Below are 22,325 nucleotides of genomic sequence, written 5' to 3' on the forward strand. Positions count from 1 at the left end.
GTCGCAGTTTACACCAAGAAACCGAGGGAAAAAAAACATTGTTAATCTCTCGGCAGTGCCTCCAGCTCTGTGTAGTGAACTCTGCTATCCTGGTTGTGCACTTTGGGGTAAAGATGGGTTTAATTTGATACGAGTTAGCTTGGGGTGGTAGGCTCCAGGTAAACCAGGTTATACTTTAAAACAAAGTCGGGGTGAGAGGGGTCGTTCCTCAGCCCAGACTGGCCATTTCTAAGCCGAGCCCGCATAGATCACATGGTCGTTTGAAGCACTTACTCAAATGTTCAGAGTCCATGGGTCCCTTGGGACTATCTGGTTTTTACGTACTATACTGACAGGAAGCTATTATCAAAAAGGCTACATTGCGTGGTGTTGCTCCTAATGGGCATTTAACCTGTAGTCCCCTTGAATACTTATCGCCAACGCAGAATGTTAATTCCATCGGTCAGAGTGTATGCAGACGTGTAATGCTTGCCTAGGGCTTGAATGTGAAACTGGGAGGGGAAAGGGTGTTGCCTGTATTCCTGAGCAGCATTACTGTTATTTGATAAGTTTTTTTTTTGTTTCCAAAGGAAATGCTGATCTGCCCATGTGAATGTAAAGCCTCAGAGAGGCCTTCCTCCTTCAGCGTAAGGGTTTGTTCTAAGATCTCGATCATGAATTGCTGTTTTCCAGTATCCTTCAAGCCGAAACTATATAATTGTTACATCTTACCAGTACTCACCTGTGGGGCAGAAATGTGGAAGCTATGAAGGGGTTCAACTAAAATTGAGGACAGCGTAGGGTAGCTGTGGGACAGATAATGGTAGTTGTAATGTTGAGTCCCTTGCCCTGCAGTAGGCATAGTCAGGATGATGATGATGATGCCGCCTCGGCCTCTTCCAGCTGCAGTCTTGCCGAATTCGATGTGCAGTTTTTAAACACTTGCCTCTGTACGCTATCCCCTTTGTAGCTTTTCTCTTGCCTCTAAAGCAGACCTTCCACAGAATTATTGTTGCAGTATGTTGCATGACTAAGATCCTGTGCCATCTTTCAGAGTATAGTTACTTGACCTACACAGTTTATTGATTTGTTTATATAGGTACCTGCAGAATGTCAAGGGCATTAATGCAGGGGGGGGGACAATTTGTGGAAAATATATGCTTCGAATGAACAATGTCAAAACAAAGCAAAACAGCTAGGCACAGTTAAAAGCAAGAAACTATCAAAATATGCAACACCTATAAGTCATCTTGACAGTGACGGTCTTCAAGGCGCCGTGGTTCAAAAATTTGCTACCCAGGAAATGGAGAGGGAGGGAAAAGGAGAGGGATGGTTGCTAATTGGCAGCCAGTATATTGTGCACAATGTGAAGGTCTTTAGCTATCAGTGTTGCAGCTATCACTAAGTGAGATATGGGTGTCTTGATTTGACACGTGGGTGGTTGCCAAGACAGTGTGATCGAGTTTGTCTGGCAACTGTGTGGACTGGGCAAGTGCTTTGTTGCCATATCCTGGCATCATCGCGAGCATTGACTTTATTGTCTTTTGGCATAAAGTCATGCACATGTTGTTAAGGGTGCGGCTTTGTTTTGAAGTGCACCATTCGGGCATCATTTGCGGCATGTTTAACAATTAAAATTTGGGTAGAAATTTTGCTATTTAGCAAAGTTACATAGTAAGCGTATGCTTTGGTGTGGGGTTATGAAATTGCATGTTTTTACAAGCAACCGATCTATAAGTCACAGTTTACATCAAGAAACAGAGGGGGAGAAAAAATAACATATTTAATCTCTCTGCACTGCCTTCAGCTTTGTGTTGTGAACTACACTATTCTGATCATGCACTCTGGGGTAAAGATGGGTTTAATTTGAGACAAGTTAGCTTGGGGTGTCTGCTCCGGGTGAAACGAGATTTTACTTGGAAGCTTGGTCGCAGGGAGATGGGTCACTTCCGGGCCCAGGCTGGCCTTTTCTAGGCCGAATCTGTATAGGTCGACGGCCATTTGAATCACTTGCTCAACAGTTTGAGTAGATGGGCCCCTTGGGAGCATCGAGTTTTTACTTACTGCACTGACAGTAGCATTAGCCCTTGCGGAAGCCCGGAATGAAGCAGTTGCATTGAAAAAAAAAATAAGCACTGATATTTTGGGAACTACGGTGGGCCATTCGTTCTCAGTGGAGGCAGAAAAGCGATGGCTGGTTGCACACAGGCCCCTTTTGCAGTCTCATTTCCAAGCGAACTGCTAACAATGTGTTCATTAAATCATTGGTGTTCATTTTGCTTCACTTTCTGAGTAGCTGTTACGTCAAGTAATTAATGTTTGAGTTGGGCGTTTCTGAGGAAGCTATCATAAAGAAGGCAACATTGCGAGGTGTTGCTCCTAATGGGCTAACCTGCAGTCCCCTTCTCTTGAACACTTATCGCCAACGCAGAGTGTTAATTCCATCTGTCAGAGTATTTGCGGACATGTGTAATGCTTGCATAGGGCTTGAATGCGAAACTGGGAAGGGAAAGGGTGTCTGGCTTGTCTTCCTGAGTGGCATTGCTGTTATTGGATAACAGTCTGTTTTTGTTTCCAAAGAAAATGCTGATCTGCCCATGTGAATGTAAGGCATGAGAGAGGCCTTGCCCCCTTCAGTATAAGGGTTTGTTCTAAGATCTCGGATCATGATTGGCAGTTTGCCAATATCCCTCAAGAAAAAAGTATATAACAGTTGCACCTTATTAGTACTCGCCTGCGGTGCAGAAATGTGGAGGCTACTGAAAGGCGTTCAGCTAAAATTAAGGACAGTGTAGGGTGGCTATGGGACGGAAAATGGTAGGTGTAATGTTAAGAGATAGGAAGCGGGCAGAGGAGGTCAGACAGAAAGCACGAATTAATGACATTCCACTGAAAATCAAGAAGCTGAAATGGGCATGGGCAGGGAATGTAGTGTGAAGCCAAAGTAATTGATAGTCTGAGGATAACAGATTGGATTCCAAGAGAAAGGAAGCGCAGCAGGGGTCGGCATCAAGTTGGTGGGTGGATGAGGTTAAGAAGTTTGTGGGGGTCAAGTGGATGCAGTTAACACAGGACTGGGTTAATTTGAGGAATATGGGAGAGCCCTTTGCTCTGCAGTGGGCGTAGTTAGGATGATAATGATGATGATGCTGCCTTGTTCGAGTTTTTCCTCTGAAGCAGACCTTGCACAGAATTATTGTTGCAGTATGTTGCATGACTATGATCCTGTGCCATCTCGCAGGTTACAGTTACTTGACCTGCATAGTTTATTATAAGTACCTGCAGTATGTCAAGGGCATTATTGCAGAGGGGACAATTGGCAGAAAACTTATGTTACAATTGAACAGTGTCAAGACAAAGCAAAACAGCTAACCACAGTTAAAAGCAAGAAAATATTAAATTAGGCAACACCAATCAAGTCATCTCGACGGCAATGGTCTTCAAGGCGCCGTGGTTCAAAAATTTGCAACACAGTAAATGAAGAGGGAGAGAAAAGGAGAGGGATAGTTGCATATAGGCGGCCAGTGTAGTGCGCACCATGTAGAGGACTTGAACAATCTGTGTTGCAACTTTCACCAAGTCTGGGACTCTGGTTTTGGTTTGACACCTGGGTGGTTTCTAAGACAGTGTGATTGAGTTTGTCTGGAAACTCTGTGGACTGGACAACTGGTTTGTTGACATATCCTGGCATCATTGCGAGCATTGACCTTTTGCCTGTTGGCTTAAGGTCGTGCGCATGTTAGTAAGGCTACGACTTCATTTCGAAGTGCACCATTGGGGCATCGTTTGCGACATGTTGAACATCACTGTTTTTCTAACAGGGGCAGTGGAAAGGGCAGCTAGGGTTTCTTTCTCCTTTATTTTCACCTGGAGAATCTATAAATTTCACTAAAGGGGCGGGGCAGAGGAGTTTTTTTTTTTATATATATATATATTCTACTTTCAGCGTCCTTGCGCCTCTCATTGCCCAAATTGCTTTGGGACGTTAAACCTCATAACCAACCAAGCAGACCATTATCAGTTTCACCATACCAAATCGGCTAAAAACTTTCTTCAGTGCTGCTTGCTGTGGGGAGCATAAACTCGTCACACTTGGTAGTAATGATAGTGCCATGACCACAACCACCACCTTGAAACAGTGTTGGCTTGGGACATTATGGGGGTGCAAGGTTTAGGGGACAGTGTGCATGCATGCTTTGGGTGAGTAACTTGCATGCGTCCCCTCTTAGTTCAATGCTCTGGAAGACTCCAAGGGTGCAAGGGCCACACAGCGTTCGACCTGCCTAGGTTTGCACAGGTAGGCAGGTCTGTGCAGTGTCTGAACTCTACTCGCTGTTAAGCTTTGAGAGGTGAAAATTTTTTTGCAAAAACACCTGTCGATAAGCTCTTACTAGGCCTGATCTCAGAGCTGAGCCTGGCACTAATTGCACTTTATTAGGAGGCCTTGTTTGTATTTTTTTTTTTTAGCTGGTTTTGAAAGTTTTGGCATGACTTGGTCAATATATTTTTGATCTGTGTTGCATGGAAATCATATACAATATACAGATGGGTATAGAAATTGTCCCTTTTCTGTTGACTAATGGCGAATTCCAATCGTGGCAATGTTTCTTCTCTTTTTGAAGCAACTGTATTTCAAGCCTAGCTAGCGAGCGATCACCAAGCCAAGGTTGCTTCTTGAAGCAGTAAAGATGGCTCAGACTGGAAGTTTGCATGACATATTCCTTCAGCAGTGCCCTTCGTTTTCGGCGGCTTGTCTTTGCTGCGCCCGCTCCAGTCCTCCACGTATCGGAGCTGTACCATTGCAGATAAGTACTTGTAGCCTCCATGAATGCAAATTTCGATCGCGCACTACCACTTGCTTTTAAGGACAGTGAGTCTGAGAGCAGTAGTAGTATCTATTAAAACTCTTCAAAGACCTCAGCTTGGAGAATGACTACAAAAGTATGTGTGAATATTGTCTCTATTTGCTTGTATTTTGAAACTAGGAAGCCATTCACAAACACGGGAATCGGGACACACAATCTGCACCGAGTTCAGGCATTCTGTGATTGGAATTCGCCATAGCATTGAGTCTGCAGGTCACTTTTGTAATGTATAGTGAGAGAAGCCAGCTGAGCTGATGCCTTCCTTCAAAACATACTACAAATCAAGAAATTCCCTCTTCGTGGGCCTGGGAGAGGACTTTAATGTCATCACAAATATGGCTGACTATGTTAGCGGGCTCATGAGGCTTTAATATTAAGTTCTGTGTGAATGCTCTCCATTCATACTGTAAGTGGCAGAGGAGTAGGTAGCCGCGTCTATCAGGTTTGATGGCGTTTTTGAGGTTCATACCGAGTCTTGACATACTTTGTACCAGAGATTGCAAGTACTGCCTTGGTCAAAAGTTTTTCAAGCCAAAAGATTTTCGTCTCGGCTGCAAAAATAAGCCGTCACGGTGTCATTAAAGACTAAAAGGGCCGTGAAATGCTGTGAGAAAGCATTTTCTGGCATTTAATGGTGACGTGATGGCTTCATTTTGCGGCTAAAAATGAAGCCGTCACAATGCCATTAAATACCAACGGGCTGTGAAATGCTGTAAGTTTTTCTTGCTGTGATGAGAAAGTATTTCCTGGCATTTTAAATGCCGTTTGTCATTTAATGATAGCGTGACGGCTTCATTTTGCGGCCGAGATGAAAATCCTTTGGCTTCGGGACTTTCGACCAAGGCTGTACATAACTTGTAACTTGGTCCTTTTAAGCAGCACACTTTGAAATCTGGTTTAAAGTTTTCCTGATGGCACTGGGTTCTATTTGGATTCTTTTTTGAGCGGGGTTGGGGGAAATCAGCTTAAGAAAAAAAAAAAAGCAAAGCACGTTGCTTATTTGTGTTGTGGCACTTGAACCCTAGGGTGTCTTTTCAGCTCATAATGGGCCATGGGACTTCGACTTTTTTTTCCCTAGTGGCCCCTCCTCTTACCCTTACTGTTTTGTTTGCTTCTTTGTGTGTAACTCCCAACTGCCTTGTGCTCCTTCCTTCCCACACGAAATCTCCAGATGAAGTCTAGGAATTTCGAGAGAGTTGAAAAGGTACGTCACAGTTTTATCATTCATTTACTACACGCGTGCAGTGCACATCTTGGCTATTAAAAGTGGGCTTTACATGTATGGACACAGGTGCAGTGGTGGCATCATTCAGCATCAGAGAAGCTTTACAGCAGTGTGTTTAGGTGGCCTGCGAGTTTGCAATTGTCAAGCCCCTCCCCCCTTTCCCCCAAGCCTTCCCAGAAGTTCTAAGAGGGGGAGATCAGAGCTGCTTATTTCAAGCTCTAACCCAGTCTAACCGATCTAATCAGCGGGCTGCATAATTTTTGATGACGAAGGCTATACGCGTAGTTCATTTAGATCGCTCGTACTGATTTAGACCTTGCAATTCTCCCCACCTTTTGTGTGCTCATTGCAGCGCGAATTTAAAATTTACTTCTGCTCTGCTTCGTTGCTTAGAATTAGAAAATGTAAATTTGTTTGCAGTTAATGGCAAGGTACTGCATTCGCTGAACTGCTGATCAGCATCGCGAGCTAGCAGCCCAGATTTGAATGACTCAGACCTGCCCTCGCGCATCTGTTCCAAGATACGGAGCCATTGCCACATATCACAGGTCCCGTTCCCTGTAGACTTGTGCCATTGTGGGCCCGAGTTCTGCTTTTCAGACATTTCATTAATGTTCCCAGATAGTTGCTCTTTGTTCCAGCTACCTCTGTTCACGCTGTGAAGGTTTCCCAGTGAGATAAGCACATCTTTGCAAGCAACTCTTACACTCGCAGGCTTGAAGCTAGCAGCACACACTGATAATGTTGCAGCAGCAAAGTACAGTTTCTAGCTGTTATATTTCACGTCAGCAGACCTTTAAGAGGTTTGCTTTCCTTGCAAGCCCCTTGCAGTTTATGGGTCTTTTGTTTTGCATTGGCCTGTCTGTGTCGTAAATGTGTGGCCCACTTTGTGCATGGCTGCATCGACCTTGATGGCGACCTTGAGGACACCTCGCATAAGAGTGAGATGTCCTGTGATGATCGTAAATAAAAAGCTAAAGAGGACAGCAGATATATTGTGAGCTTCAGGCTTCCAGAAGCACCATGGGAGGGCCCTGCTTCATGTCTAACTGCATGCAAGAGGTGCTAGGTGGCCCACATTGTTCCGGTTAAGACCCCTGCGCAATCCGTTCAAAAATGTCACCAGCGTTATTAGAGCCACCCCTATTCGTCTTACCGATGAAAGCGTATGCAATGCCTCGGCTAGTTAGTGCTGGGAACTAGGAGCTTTAGTTGAATCAAACAATAAAAAAAGCCGACAACTTTACTTCACAAGTAGTTAACAGTGAAGAAGCTATGTGCAGGAAAAGATGGATTCTACTTATGTGTTGTTAGCTAGCTCAAGAGCACGTTTAACAAGCTTGCTTGTGAAGCTGTCACCTTGTGCTTGTAGCTTCCAATACACTGAGAACCACTCTGAAGTGAAATGTAGTTGCCTTGTTTGGTGTGTCGAAGTAAATACTGGACATGTTATATTTACTTGCTTTGTGGAGGTGCATTGGTTACGCATGTTAAAATCTGCTGTGGTCAAAAGTTTTCTCGAGTTTTAGTGTCCAAAGTACAGGAAGCATTCAACAGCGTGAATGTAAGACAAAAATGGTGTTGCATGTAATGATTTAGTATTAAAGTGTTCACTTGGGCTTTGTGCAGCATGAATGTACAAAAACAGTGCATCCGTGGCATGAGGGCCAATGTACAATAGACTAGGTCTTGCTCTGTACGTCGAGTAGTTTTCGTTGCACTAGATGAAGCTGGTGACATGGCAGTGTTGCAGATGTTTTGGTCGGAGGTGACTTAGAGGCATGCTTTTTGCTCCATAGGTAAGCTCACACATGCAGAAGTGAAGCAACATGATACTCGGTACTTCACCAGACACCAAAAAAAAACTCTAGTCACTGTTCACTCTTTAATTTGATGAAGTTTTAGTTCCTTCATTTCCCTTCTTGCTGGACCTCGATCCCTCAGAATGGAGGTCTGCTTTTTCCATGCAGGGTTGAAGTAGTTGCATGCAGTGTTTCTTCTAGGCTCAGGATGGGGTTAATTTTAGGCCATGGAAGCTGGGAGTATAGCCTTGGAGTACATAGCGAAAAGTTTCGTTGACTATAACAGTTATTTGTGCTTGGGGCCCATTTGATTGTTGAAAATTTGGGCTTGGAGAAAATATTGGACTTAAAACTGCTCAAGAAAAATGATAACGCAAACAAAAAAATGGAGGAAAAATGTCAGCCAATAACATAGACACACAGTGAATTGAGTAATTGGGAAAATTTGTTTTCTTATATTTGGTAGCATTTATGCTAGCGACAGCAAGAAAATACTGGTGGCAAGTTGGATAGAAATGACAAGTTCGGTAGAAACATGATTGTGTCGCCTGAGAACTGAAGATGTGATGGCCTAACTTTTGTGGCACATATCTCTCGGCAACAGCTGTTCCAGCGTTGCCTTATGAAGGTGCTCAACATTGACTTGTGGCGGTGCTACCTCACATACGTCAAGGAGACGAAGGGGTCGCTGCCTACCTTCAGGTGAGCTTGTCGTTAAACACCGAAGACGCTCCAATTTTCATGGTACTTACTGAGCCAAAAGCGTAAATGAGACCTCGTTTGTAATTACAAACACTTGCTCAAAATCATTTAAAAAGATCCACAGCTTATAGAGTTTGGGACAAACCCTGTAAATAATGTAGTGTGAAGTAGAAACTACCTTTAGTTGTGTCCGTCCAGTACGGCGTCGCCTAACACTAACTTATGCATTGATTCGTAAGTGAGTTTTAAAACGGATGAATTTGTTGGGAAAATCAAATCAAATAAAGGTTGATTTGATTTGGAAGTTTATCACCTCTTTCTTCTGTGAGAAAGTGTTTGTCCTTGCCTTGCACAGGGAGAAGATGGCGCAGGCATATGACTTTGCGCTCGACAAGATGGGCATGGACATTCTCTCGTACCCCATCTGGAACGACTACATCAACTTCCTCAAGAGCGTGTAAGCGTCCCATCACGGAGAGCTGCTGACAGCACTGCCGTCGTTTTCTTTATTTTACATCGTGTCCAGCACATAAAATGCCTGTGCACATGTTGCACATGTTGAGATTGCGTGTCTCATTTGGGGCTGCCGTTGATTCTTTGCTGGGATTTCCACTAGTCAGGGTTTGGAGTGCTCGGAGGTTTTTGATCCAGATCTGCCATTGGGAAGTGAGCAGCTTCTCCATGTTTGGTAATGATGGTCTTTGGCCTAGAGCAATGCCAAGTTAGCTGGCTTCTACTTTGTTGGTTGTAAGCTAGTGGCCATTGCGATTTCATGAACATACTGTCGTGCAAAAAAAGGGAAAAGTTTTTCTCTGTGCACGGTCTTAATTTGGAGTGATCACTGTTCCATTGGCAGTTTCTGGTGTACGTTAACTTGAATTCTCCATGGATCAACCTGTGGAATTTCCACTGAAAAGACACACTGATCTTATCAGAATCTGTACCATTACATGATGTTTTTATCTGTACTTATTTCATGTTCATTCCTGCTTTCTGATTGCTTAGAGCAAATATGTGCTTTGAAAATTTCACACTGACAGTGAGGATTCGAGGTCTTATCTGGTATAAACAAGATGACAGCGAATTTTTTTTTTTTTTTATAGCGCATCTTATGGTGTCATTCCTTGACCATGAGTTGTCATTTATTGGCCCTTGTGTTGTCATGAGGCAGGTAATAATTTAATTGGTTTCATCTGTGCCTGTAGCTTTTTCCCAGCCTTTCTGCTTCAAAATGTGCAACATATTAAGCATTGTGAATAAAAGTGTGTTTGGGATTATTATTATACTAGCCTGGCCTGCCAGTTGTGTTTGACAAGCCAGGCTGGCATTAGACTGTTGCGGATCATGTTTACGTTGTCTCTTTCTTTGCTTACAAATTAAATCACATGTTCTGTCAGAATGGAAAATAACAGATATCTCTTTTTTTTCTCACGACTTTACCATTGCTAATTCTGTTTCACAAAAAAAACAGCAGCTGTTGTGGACCATTCGCTGAATCCATGAATAAAGCAATGAATGACATCGTCCTGTTTTGCTCAGTGAGTTTGTTTCAAACCCCAACCTACGGTAGCAACAAAATAGCTGTGTATAAACACAAAAACATAGCTGTGCTTGGACTAACTAGTACTTGTGACCTAAACGAACCCAGGTGTTTGAAAGTTCTGGAGCTGGAGCCCTCCACTAGGACTTTCTATCTAGAGTCGCTTTGGGATGTTGACGCTATAAATAAGCGATACCAACCTTATTGAATTCGTTTTGGTCTTTTATTGCTTTTTTTTAATGGGAGGAAATGGTGATAGGTCTTCTTTTTTATTGAATGCTCTGTACCTGGAATGTGTCGTCAGTTATAATACATAAATTTTGCAGTGAATGCTTAGAACTGGTGTTGGTAATGTTTTGAGGAAACTTACTTTCTGATAAAATATTAGGTAGTGCCTGTCGCTTGATGTGTGCTCTTTTATCTCTCGGTGTAGAGAGGCGGTGGGGTCGTATGCAGAGAACCAGCGCATCACAGCCGTGCGTAAGGTCTACCAGCGAGGCATCGTCAATCCCATGATGAACATCGAGCAGCTCTGGAAAGAGTACATCAACTACGAGCAGGTGAGGCTAAGCTCGGCTTTACCTTAAGCTAAAATATATGGCAGTGTGGTTTCATAGCAAGCACTCTAGTGTAGTTGCGGAGAGCTGTATCGAAATAGTATGAGGTATGATATGTTGCCTTTTGTTTCTTTAGTGTAGTACATCATTACAGAATGTCTCCCAGCCATGGTGGCTTTGTGGTTAGGGCACAGCTCAACTAGTGAACCGAGGTACCGAGGTTCGAACCTGGCAGTGGCAGCTGTAATTTGATGGAACTGGCAGGTGACATGACGGGGCACAGATTGGTAAGACCACATGGTACACCTAGGCAACGCAGTCACATTCATCGACCAAATATGTGGACTTTATTAAGAAAGTTTCATACCTTGTGGGCCAGAAGCTCTAAAATAGCAAAATTAACAACGGCAACAATAAACAAAAGCAGGAAGAAAATCAAATGAGCAAATGTCTGTAAAACAACACCCAACTAAAACATCTCGTTCACAGTCTGCACTCTACCATACTTCGTAGAAAAGAAACGTGGCGCGTGCTTCCTTTGTCTTTTGCGGCAGACGATCATCATTTCAGGATGGCTTAGAGAGAGCTGTGGAGAAGGTGCAACACTTAATATTGCAATCACTTGCCCTGAAAAGAAAAGAAGGAAAGACTAGGAGGTAATATTGAGGGCAGGTTGTCAGAGACTGTGCTCTTGAAGGTAGCTGTCGTCCATCCAAGGTTCACGCATATCAAGGAGCCAGCACCTCTTTTTATTTTCGCAAAGAATGCATACTGTCTGCAAATGAGGCCATTTAGTTTGAGTCTGAGACGCAAGCACAACAGTTTATGTAAGTCTGGAGATAAGGCCACCTCGCCATGAGAGCCTACTTTTAGTGTGGCACGAAATTTCAAATATGCAACCTCTGGCAAACGTGTATGGCAGTGAACATCTGGGACTTGTCTGTTCGTGTAGCCAAGCATGTATGACAGCGAGCATCAGAGAGACAGTGCATGCATGTGAAAGTTGTAAAAGGGCAGCATTCTAATGGATTGTGCCCCTTTGCGAGTGTTGGATGAGAAGAGTAAAGCAAGCAAACTGGTTTTTTAAGAACTCGTTGCAAGTGTACCTGTAGACATGAGCATATTCTTTCCTTCTCTTGAACCAGTCATGGGAAGCTGAAATCGTCCCAGTAGGTCCAGTCGAAAATAATGTAAATAACTGTTAACAACATCAAGTGAAGATGGTTCTCTTAATTTGTTATTATATAAATTTGCTGGTGGAAGTATTTGAAAAATGGCCGAGGTTTAACCCTGCCAAACCTAGTTGGGCGAAGCGAAAGCGTGGTTTTGCTTTCTTTAGGCTTAGGCTTAGGCATGGGCAAATGTCACACGATTTCGCAGCGATTAAATTGTCGAGACTATGCAGTCGGCAACGTCAACGTCACATCGGTAGTTTTCAACACACCATATCACGTGGCTAGACTAACACCACAGCTGTAAGGTCAAAAGTCAAGTGGTGCGACACCGTGGTGAACCGCATATAGTAAGGGTTATAGCTGCACTTGACCTCTGGTGCACTTGAAGGGCAAACTCCCGGCCACGGTGACCTTGGTTTTACCTAGCGTAGTGAAGCTTTCGCTTCAGAACATTGTTTGCAACTCTTTGCAGGGCATCAACATGCTGATTGCGGAGAAGATGATCTCCGACCGAAGTAGAGAATACATGAATGCGCGGCGAGTGGCCAAGGAGTACGAAGCGGTCACGCGAGGTCTCAACAAGAATGCACCGTCAGTACCTCCGCAGGGAATACCAGAGGAGGCCAAGCAGGTTTGTTCTGTCTTGCTCACTTCACTAATTGGCAATGTAGTGAGTAAATGGCGTCAGGGGAGAAGTGCTCGCCGCATACCTTTTGGGGTTGTGGAAGCATCTGCCTGCCAAGGTGTAAAAAAAAAAAAAAAATAATAAAAACTACATACAGTGTTCTGCAACTTTATCAGAACAGTCTTGGAAAATTTCCCACCAGTCGAGGCGGGAAAATTTTCCAAGACGGTTCCGATAAAGTTGCAGAACATTGTATATAAGATGTCAGATCACTGATCCAAAATGGTGCCTAAAAAGAATATTTTTAAAGGGCTCACGGAAATGTGAAACCATTTTTTAATTTCTTATTCGGACTGGAAGGCGACTTACAGCCTGTTATGGAATGCTTTCAGGGAACTTATAGGACTGCACGTTTTGGTTGTGTCAGTATATTTGTTGGTGCCCCTTTGACTGTCCTATGCCGGTACATATCGCAGTGCTGACGTCTAATGTCGGGATGGTTTTCAGGTGGAACTGTGGAAGAAGTACATTTCCTGGGAGAAAGGGAATCCCCTCAGGACGGACGACCATGCCCTTATCACAAAGCGGGGTGAGTCGAGCACTGCATAGCCACAAGCATTCACTCTTAGGGAAGCATTCTCCTGCGAACATTGCTGTGAACTGTGTCCTTTGAATATAAACATATCTTGCCGTTTCCTGGACTGTTCATGTCCCAGCTCTTCCTGCCTGTTTTTTGCATTCTTTTTCCTTCGGAGAGTGGTTGTGTTTTGCATTTTTCTCTATTGGGCTCTTTGGGCAAATGGGCCACCTTTTCAAAAGCAGGCTTTTCTCTAACGTAGCAGATGGATATCTGCTTTGCCCTGTGCGTTGGCCTCGAAGTTATTGTAGCCCAGGGCACAAAGAGCATAGTTGCCTCTTGCAGTGACTTGCACTCATATCTCCTGGCTGATTCTTGATGTATTTCATTTCTAATTTTCTTATGTACCTTTCCCTGTAATACTTCCCTGTTATGTCATTTTGCCCTTCCTTTGGGGGATTTGCCTTGCTCCAGCCTGCTCCCTGTAAGGCCTGCTGGTGTGCAATTCCATCACCCTCCCTCTCATTTTGACGTTTTCCTGTCCCCCGGCCGTGATGGTGTAGTGGTTAGGGCGTTCGACTACTGTGCCCAAGGATGCGGGATCGAATCCCAGCAGCGCAGCCGCTTTTCGAAGGAGGCGGAAAGCAAGGTGCCCGTGTGCTTTGCGATGTCAGTGCATGTTAAGGAACCGCAGGTGGTCGATATTTCCGGAGCCCTCCACTACGCCGTCTCTCATAGCCTTAGTCACTTTGGGGTGATAAACCTGCTAAACCTAACTCAACCAAATGCTTTTCCCTCTACCTGCAGTGATGTTTGCTTACGAGCAGTGCCTGCTGTGCCTGGGCCACCATCCAGACGTGTGGTACGAGGCCGCCCTCTTCCTCGAACAGTCAAGCAAGCTGCTCACCGACAAAGGGGACCTGAACGCGGGCAAGCTGTTCTCGGACGAGGCAGCCGCCATCTATGACCGGGCCACCACCACACTGCTACGCAAAAACACCCTGCTCTACTTCGCTTACGCCGACTTCGAGGAGGTCTCTCTCTCTCTCTCCCATCTTGTGGCGCCCACCATGTTCAATTGAATGTGGTTTTTCATAGTCGTAACACTGTGAATGCTCCCCAAGCGCATACAGTTATAGAGAATGCGTAAGAAATAAAAGATTAAGTTTGATGCAGCCTAAATTCCTAATGTAAAATTTGATCAGAAAATGCATCCAAGAACAATGCAGTCAAGTTAGTGAGAGGGTGGGAACTTGACGATGCTTGCGAAAAGAACGGGAAGATATTTTACGAGCTTTCAGCTCAGTTTTGAAAGTGCTCGCAGGGAATCTGGAGGCGGCAAAAAACCGAGCGCCAATTAGGTTGGCTTCTTCGCACTGCATCATCAGCGTGTGGTCACAATGGGCAAGGTGCTAGCCAGAGTGGCTTCTCCGCAATACAGCCGTGTTGGGTGGGAAGTAGTTCGTCTGGGCTGAAGCTGCAGCCATTTTCATCACGTCCGTGACAGCTAACATGAGTGTGGGATGGTTGCTGTGGGAATAGTCATTTGTATAGTGCGGCAAAGCCTGCCATTCAAGAGGTTGTCGTTTGGCACTGGAAAGTTCAGCATGTTTGTTTCAGGGCCAGCCACATACAATATGTAAAGTGAAAATTACATGCGTTTATAATGACTGCGCAAGCCACTCAGAGCCTTCTGTAGTAGTTAGTTTTGATTGAAACTGAGTGTCTACTCATATATTGGTGTGCAGAAAGGAATGACAGCTTTTTGTCTTGAGGTTTGTAATTGCTTAATATCGTTTTTCTTTATTGCAAGCGGTTTTCATGAATTGGATCCTACCAGCTGAAAACGGTCTAACGAATGTTGTGTACTAGCATTCTTTAATTCTGTTCCTTGTCGCCTGATTGTGCTGCTACAACACAATGCTTGTGTATAGTTTTGAACTCAGCCCAACTATTGTGGAATCGGGAAGGAGTCGTGGGTTTGTTGTCACATGGTTATGCAGGCCCTTCATGTGATTTAGCAAAGTAATAATGTAGTATTGATGTTTTGGTTGTGGCTCTGCTGCTAAGGTGGCTGGAATTTATGTTCACCATCCCTTCATCGCATATTCTCAGATGCCATGGGGCCCAGTTTAGTATACCTATATTAAGAGTCCCACAGGTAATATTGATTTCCAATAATTTTTTTCCAGAGCCGCATGAAGCACGACAAAGTGCACCAAATCTACAACAAATTCATCGAAATCCCAGACATCGACCCAACGCTGGTAAGGTTCTTCAGTGCATTTTTTTTTTCTTATGATTTTTGTTCTTGACTGGCTAGTGGCATCTTAGCTTGTTAAGGGACAGTTGGCTTTGATGATAGCTTTGGCTAAATCTCACCCTAGGCTGCACAAAACTGAGTACAAAGCTTTGAGCCTGGTAAAGATACTAAGATACTGTGTGTTGCTATTTCACTGCTGTCGCATTTGAAAGCTCTATTGGCTTCTTATTTTCCTGGCGGCAATCGTGTGTAACAGGCCTGCAGTGGTTGTATATTGAATTTAACTGTTAAGACAAGGTGTCCCCAGTCTTGTTAACTTTGTAGTTTTCAGTTAGTTTTCAAAAGGTGTTGAGAAACTCCAAAGGAAGTGTAAAAATTCCTCCTTTTCCAACAGGCTTCTAGATTAGGAGCTCACAGTTGCATTGCTCCTTACACACTTATACTAGCTGTGTAGAGAAATAGTCTACCGCAAGCAGTTACGTTACGATTAGTCTAAAAATTAAAGCAAATAAATGAGGGAAGGGACTGAGGCACTCGTGGATTTAGATGCTTGCAGAATCCCCAACTACTGCAAGGAGCCGAATGTTTCCGTGGTACCTACTTTCAGAGCACTTGGTGTAGACTGCAGTGATGCTTGAAGATGCGGACAGTTGGACAGCTAACAGCTTCTGAACTATTATCTAGTGCCTTCTTAGGAGAACATACCACAGCTATGACACATTGGAGGATGTTCCTCTGCTCTGTGGTGTCCTTGGCGTAGGCGTACATCCAGTACATGAAGTTTGCGAGGAGGGCCGAAGGCATCAAGACTGCTCGGGTGGTGTTCAAGAAGGCACGGGAAGACGCACGCAGCAGCCACCAGGTGTATGTTGCAGCAGCGCTTATGGAGTACTACTGCAGCAAGGCGAGTCTTTTGCGTTGACCACATTTCAGTTTATCGATATCATTGTTGATGCCGCCCGTTCACTATTGGACGAAAGCATATACTGGCATACACTGGACTAGTGATCACATTTTTGTTTTTCTTTGTCCACAGGAGAAAACTGTGGCCTTCAAGATATTTGAGTTAGGCCTCAAGAAGTATGGGGACAATTCAGAATACATCATGGCCTACGTTGACTACCTGTCGCATCTCAATGGTGGGTGCTTGCCACCGTGTTTTACTCATTTCAGGGACGTTGCTATTGTTTGGGTGTCTGCTTACGTTGCCTGCATTTGCTTTGGGTCCCCATTGTTTAGCAGTCACGTGCCTTCTCCTTCCTCACGCCAAAGAACCATTACTCAGGGCAACCGCTTTACCTTTTCCGATTAGTAAACTTGAGCGAGAGAGACAGATTCTTCCCTCCAAGTTTGAGGCCCTGTTCTGCACTAGAGGGTAGAGACGCCGGGTCCTAATGTGTCTGGTTGTTGTCTGTCATTGCTTAGCTCCCCGTGACAATGCAAAAGGGCCTAGATTGATTCTAAGTGTAGTGTTATATTTCTCCTGGGATGAGTTCCAAAGGGCAATATTCTTCATGTCCAGGGATCCTTCATGTGTAGAACCCACCCTGAGTCTGCAATTTTACCTGCTGGCTTTGTATTGTGTATTACGTGTTTGCGTGTTTTTATGTTTACATAGGTGTTACGTGTTTACGTGCAGCGTTGTGAAGGTGTCCGTTCTCGTCCTTTCCTTGCAGAGGACAACAACACGCGGGTGCTGTTTGAGAGAGTGCTCACATCGGGCTCCCTGCCTCCGGAGAAGTCGGTGTAAGTTGGCGGCGTAAAAGGACGCGCAGTACAACTCTGTCCAGCTTCTGTTTGCTGCTTTGTTCGGCAGCAACCGACGCATTTATTTCTTAAAAGTGGGACTTTAGAACGGAACATTTGTACCAAAAGGTACTTAATCATCGTGTGGAAGGAAGCGACAGTGTGGCCTGGCCCGAGGAATCTGCAAGGAAAAAAAAAGAAATTATGAGAATTTTATCGCAGTTTTATTGTGAACATCTAGTTGCGATAACCACTGGATTTCATTTTTAATGCCACGAAGGCAAAAGCTGTTGCAGGTGGGGAAAGGAAAGTCCACCCTTCCTGTTTGCTGGGGATAGGAAAGGGAGGATAGACTAAGAATTACCTATCAAGAAGGAATCAGTAAAGTGGTTACAAATTGAAATGGAAAATAATAGAATTGAAATTGGAATGGAGTCACAATTGAAATGGGATTTGTGAACAAAACGCAATATAATTGGAATTTGGAATTGATTGACGAGTGACAGAAAACTGCCGTTGCATTTCCTCCACATTATCCAATTGATCGCCCCTAAATTCTTGTTGTTTTCTTGCCTATATATGCTCCAGTTTGTTGAAAGTTCTCCCTTTGTCATTAGAATGTGGCAGTTTTGTCCGCAGGGGTGGGACAGCTGCACCAAAAGCATTATGTTGGGTTAATTTGCACCAAGCTGTGCCAAAACCTTAGCGATCTTGGCATTTTTTTTTTGCTTAGTTTAGTACGATTTCTTGGTCTTGTAGACGAAGTAATATTAGGAAGTCAGAATAGCTTGTGAATAGAGCTTGCTGTTCGATTCGATGCACGCCATACTTTAATTGACCAAAGTGCTTGACCTTTCTGAATATTTTTGGAAGTACAGAATTTTTGTTTACCCGAAGAAGTAGTCATTGCCATTCCAGATGGCATTCACTAGTTGCAGTGTCTCACACATGTCGCACCAATTTACTTGCCCTTCCTCCGGGAAGTCGGCATTTGGTAATGTTGGGGCGTGCACAAAGGCAATCCTTTGAGTAGTTGAGTGCCGTGGTGCTGCTGATGCTGGTGCTATGCATGCTAGCAAGTTGGAAAACGAGGTGCAGCATCACGTGGCAGGTCACAGCGTTGGGTGGGCCGCAACAGAAATGACAAGTGACGGCCAATGCGTTGGGGAAGTACGTAGACAAATGCTGTGATTGTTTTCAATCATTTTACCACGTGAGGTGCAAAACGGGAAAAAATAGCTTATTGTGATTTTCTGCCTGGGAATTGTTCACGTGGTTCGACATTTTGGCAGCCATTGAACTGCCAGGAACTGGCTTGCAGCTTGGTGTGTTGACGCCGAGGCTGGCAGACGACGAGGCTTGCACTTGGCCATTCATATTGGAAGCAGTCGAATTGACTGCAGCATCTTCAAAAAGGCTTTTAGTAAAGACGCTGATATTGTGATGATTTTCTTGGCCAAGTGGCTTTTCTGCAGTGTAGTTTTATTGTTTGTGAGGTGACTTGCTCACTGATCCTCGGTTTGCCACTTACTACCTTCAGGGCAAGATGAACCACTATCAGTTTAGTATTAGTCGCCTGCTAGTATTGATTTGCTCTATGCAGTACGATTGGCTTATCAGGGAGGCTAGAGCACTGAGGTCACGTGCACCCCATCCTCGGCTTTTATGTCACAGGGCATGGTTTGTCTCAGTCGGCATTTGCTGACTGCATCGCTTCATGTGCAGGGAAATCTGGAATCGGTTCCTGGAGTTTGAGTCCAACATTGGCGACCTCTCGAGCATCCTCAAGGTGGAAAAGCGGAGAGCGGCTGCAATTGAGAAGGTGGGCCAAGGTTTTGGGACGATGTTGTTGCAGGGAAAGTCTACCGTATAAACCGGAATATAGGTCGATATTTTTTCTCGAAAAAAGCAAGCTAAAGTCGCCCCTTGTCATGCATAGCGATGTTTAGCAGAATTCGAGGCACTGTCTGGCAACAAGTGACGTGCCTGATGCTTATGAACGGACAGCTAAAAACTTATCGATATCAACATCCTGCAGTTGCTGGAATTCTTTTTTTCGGTCTCAAGCGCATTTAACTTCGCGTGCGCTCTTTCGTTCAATCTGTGTGAGAGTATAAAATGCCTGTTTAGCAAAATGAATAACGGCAGGTAGAGGCAGTTTACAGTGACTTTCCAGAGAAAGTGATGTTCGCCGAAGCGAACAGCAACGTGGCCGCTCTCTCAGCAACAGTTTGGCATTTCAGAAAAGAGCGTGCGGTGCTGTGGACAAGATCAGCTGTTCACATGCAACCTTCCAAGAAATGCTGCGTAAGTAACGCGCTTAATGGAACTAGATGACACACTCTGGAAGGTGGTGAGCAGCAAACAGTCGTCTTCTGACGATGCTGTGCGACTGTAGCTGCGGTGATGCAGGGACACAGCCAAAGATGTTATTTTTCTCTTTTTTTTGTCGCTTCATGGTAAGGGGGTCGACCTCTATTCCCACTCGACCTATAATACGGTTTATGCGGTAATTTCAAGATTGGAATTAATGCATGAACTCCTTTTTCTTCTTGCCATATTGCATGTGCCTCAGTGCATATGTGTTACTCTGCTTCCAGCGCGCAAGAGAATGGCAGAGTAGAGGAGCTTAGAGAAAGATGAATTTTTTTGAGAAGGGTTTGCTCAAGGTAGGGATGTGCGAATATTGAATATCTGATTAGCGGAGGAAAAAAAAAAAAGAAAATTGGAAAATTGTGCACATTGTCCGTCTTGTGTATCTCAGAATTCACATGGTATATAATAATAACATTAAACTAGAAAATGCAGTATAAATATTATACAGGATTCCGTATATACTGGTGTTTTGCACTACGGGAAGGCCATGCCTGAAACTTTATTGGGCAGTCGTATCGCTGCTGAATACAGTGAACTCTCGTTAATTCGGCCTTCAAGGGACTAGAAAAAATGCCCGAATAAACTGAAAGGTCGAATTATCAAATGGGCCTCAAAAAAAAAAAAAAAAAATGCCAAAAACCATTTACATCACTGTAATGTTTCTGATGAACAAAATGTATGATAGTTGTCAGCATTTCAGATGAAGCCGAAAGATGAGTTTTTTTCCCCCAGTTAGTCATGTGCTTCGCTGTGTGCACCCTGTTGGAAAGATGCTCTTCGCAAAAAGGCCCCGTCACATTTTGGGGGTGCTTCACTGCATAGAACATCCGTTAAGCTTTGCGGTGAAGTGCACAATGCAGTGCACATCATTCCCACCCCTTCCTCGTTCTGTTTCCCGCCTCCGTTTTGTTTTGAGGATGCTTTACTGCACTGTCAACACAGTCAAATATTCGAATGTTCGGAAATTTCAAACATCAGATTTTCGAATATGAATGCACATCTAATAACAAGCATATTATATTCGTGTTCGAAGTTTTGAATATTTTCACGCCCCTACTGAAAGCTTAAGTGTGAACCACTACGTGAAGCTCCACAGTGAGTCAAGAAGTGTCCCTTTATCATTGCGTAAAAGTATATTCTGGTGCACATTGCCGAGAGACTAGTGAAAGGAAACGGTGGCTGCATTGGGTAGCTTCACAGCCTCTCACTTTTATCTTCAGTTTTTTTCTTCTTCCTGTCGTGTTATAAGGGAAAGTGCCATTTGCTATACGGTAACACCTTTTATTAAACGTGTTCTAGCTAAAGGAGTTTGAAGGCAAGGAGACTGCACTGCTGGTGGATCGGTACCGGTTCATGGACCTCTACCCGTGCACTCCACAGGAGCTCAAGTGCCTTGGCTACAGGGTCAGTCACTGTTTGGTGTTCCGGTGCTTTATATTTTTTTTCTCGAATAAAGCCAACGCCTTGCTGTGTGGGTGTGACAGTACCTGCACCTGTTGACAAACACCTTGTTGTGTGGGTGTGACAGTACCTGCACCTGATGACAGACACCTTGTTGTGCGGGTGTGACATTACTTGCACCTGTTGTGTTGGTATACAAGAGCATATTTCTAGTTTACTGCCATCAACTATGGCTGCTGCGATAGGTAGAGATGGAGCATATGGGGTTATGCAGGGCATTTTTAAACAGTAACAGCTGAGCCTTTGTAGCAGCTTTCCAAAGAAAACCAATCAAGAGCTGAAGGGGGAGACACTGGCCACAGTCGGTTTTCTTTTTTGACTGCTTGTAGCAGTCTTCGTTACCCTGTCCTACTCTGTGTGGCAGCTTATATCATGTAGTTAAAAATATAAAACAGTGTGTAGCAATCACTGAATTTCTCAGATGCCCGTGTAGTCCTGTAGACCCCAAACTTGAAAGGCAGTTTCTTGGAAGCAAACGTAATTTTGAAATGTATAAATTTTTTTTTCTTTTCGCGTTTCCTTGATGATTTGGGATGCTCTAATGATGCTACCCCTGTCTTTGTTCCTCCTCTCGTCTCGTGAACGCAGGAGGTGGCTCGCCTTCCGGTGGTGACATCTGCGCCAGCGTCAAAGCGGGAGGTACGCGAGGAGAGTGCGGCCGATCAGCAAAGTGTCGTGTACCCTCGCCCTGACACGGGACAGATGATCCCCTTCAAGCCCAAGCAGATTGTCCGTGAGTCTCTTTTTCGTGCCGTTTACTTAGCACGTATTGCATGCCACATACGTTCACTGTGCATGTGCGGACTGCTGCAAGGGGGCCGATGACAGCAGCAGATGGTGACCAGCTACGTGCAGTAGCGACACACGGTATTCGATAAGAGGTAGCGGCGGTGATAGTTTTGCTACACCAGCTATACAGCAGAATCTGCGAGTACGTGTCTCGGGAGAATAGGGAGTTTGTGGAATATGGTGTGGCGCAGTCATAGGTTCCACCGCATAAACTCAGAAAGCTATCCATAACTATTAACGGTACTAAAGGTAATGCATCAGGGAATGGAGAAAACTTCATAAGGACGGGGTGTATAGTGTTTTGTTGAACGTGTCGACGTACCCTGCAAGATATTTAGGATGGGAGCAAGGCTGCATTGGGGTTCCAAAATAATATGTTGTCAGATTAGAGCTCTGATTTTTGTGAATTAGAGCACTTTGGGGATTTGAAGATAGCATTTAGGATTTGGGTTTCAGGCAGTCACCTGAATAATTTTGTAGCGTTCTTTGTCATTGTTTGGCTTCCTTTTGCATGCACTGTTGCGTTCTGATTTGCACTTTTCCTTACTTTGATAATGGAACAGTTTAGCAACCAACATCAGATAGGCTATTTACAGTTATTAAACAATTAGTTCTTACTTGTCAAAAACCTGGAGTGACTTGA

The 22,325-nt window shown here is 44.3% G+C and overlaps 1 protein-coding gene across 3 annotated transcripts in view; it reads left to right on the top strand.

Annotated features, from left to right (window-relative positions):
* su(f) (cleavage stimulation factor subunit su(f)) overlaps nt 1–22,325 on the top strand; it is a 50,637-nt gene that overhangs the window by 16,376 nt on the left and 11,936 nt on the right. For 2 of the 3 annotated variants that reach the window (XM_084584926.1, XM_084584925.1), the window contains exons 4-17: nt 6,016–6,048; nt 8,476–8,573; nt 8,929–9,030; nt 10,547–10,673; nt 12,318–12,476; nt 12,978–13,059; nt 13,855–14,081; nt 15,240–15,314; nt 16,071–16,214; nt 16,347–16,449; nt 16,987–17,056; nt 18,782–18,878; nt 20,732–20,836; nt 21,482–21,626. In XM_084584926.1, coding sequence (XP_084441052.1) covers nt 6,016–6,048; nt 8,476–8,573; nt 8,929–9,030; nt 10,547–10,673; nt 12,318–12,476; nt 12,978–13,059; nt 13,855–14,081; nt 15,240–15,314; nt 16,071–16,214; nt 16,347–16,449; nt 16,987–17,056; nt 18,782–18,878; nt 20,732–20,836; nt 21,482–21,626 — 1,567 coding nt within the window. The remainder of the gene's footprint in view (nt 1–6,015; nt 6,049–8,475; nt 8,574–8,928; nt 9,031–10,546; nt 10,674–12,317; nt 12,477–12,977; nt 13,060–13,854; nt 14,082–15,239; nt 15,315–16,070; nt 16,215–16,346; nt 16,450–16,986; nt 17,057–18,781; nt 18,879–20,731; nt 20,837–21,481; nt 21,627–22,325) is intronic. The other variant, XM_084584927.1, reaches the window with a different exon arrangement.

The sequence above is a fragment of the Amblyomma maculatum genome, chromosome 11 (assembly GCF_055883805.1).
Source record: "Amblyomma maculatum isolate TAMU_Amacu chromosome 11, ASM5588380v1, whole genome shotgun sequence".
Classification (NCBI taxonomy): Eukaryota; Metazoa; Arthropoda; class Arachnida; order Ixodida; family Ixodidae; genus Amblyomma; species Amblyomma maculatum.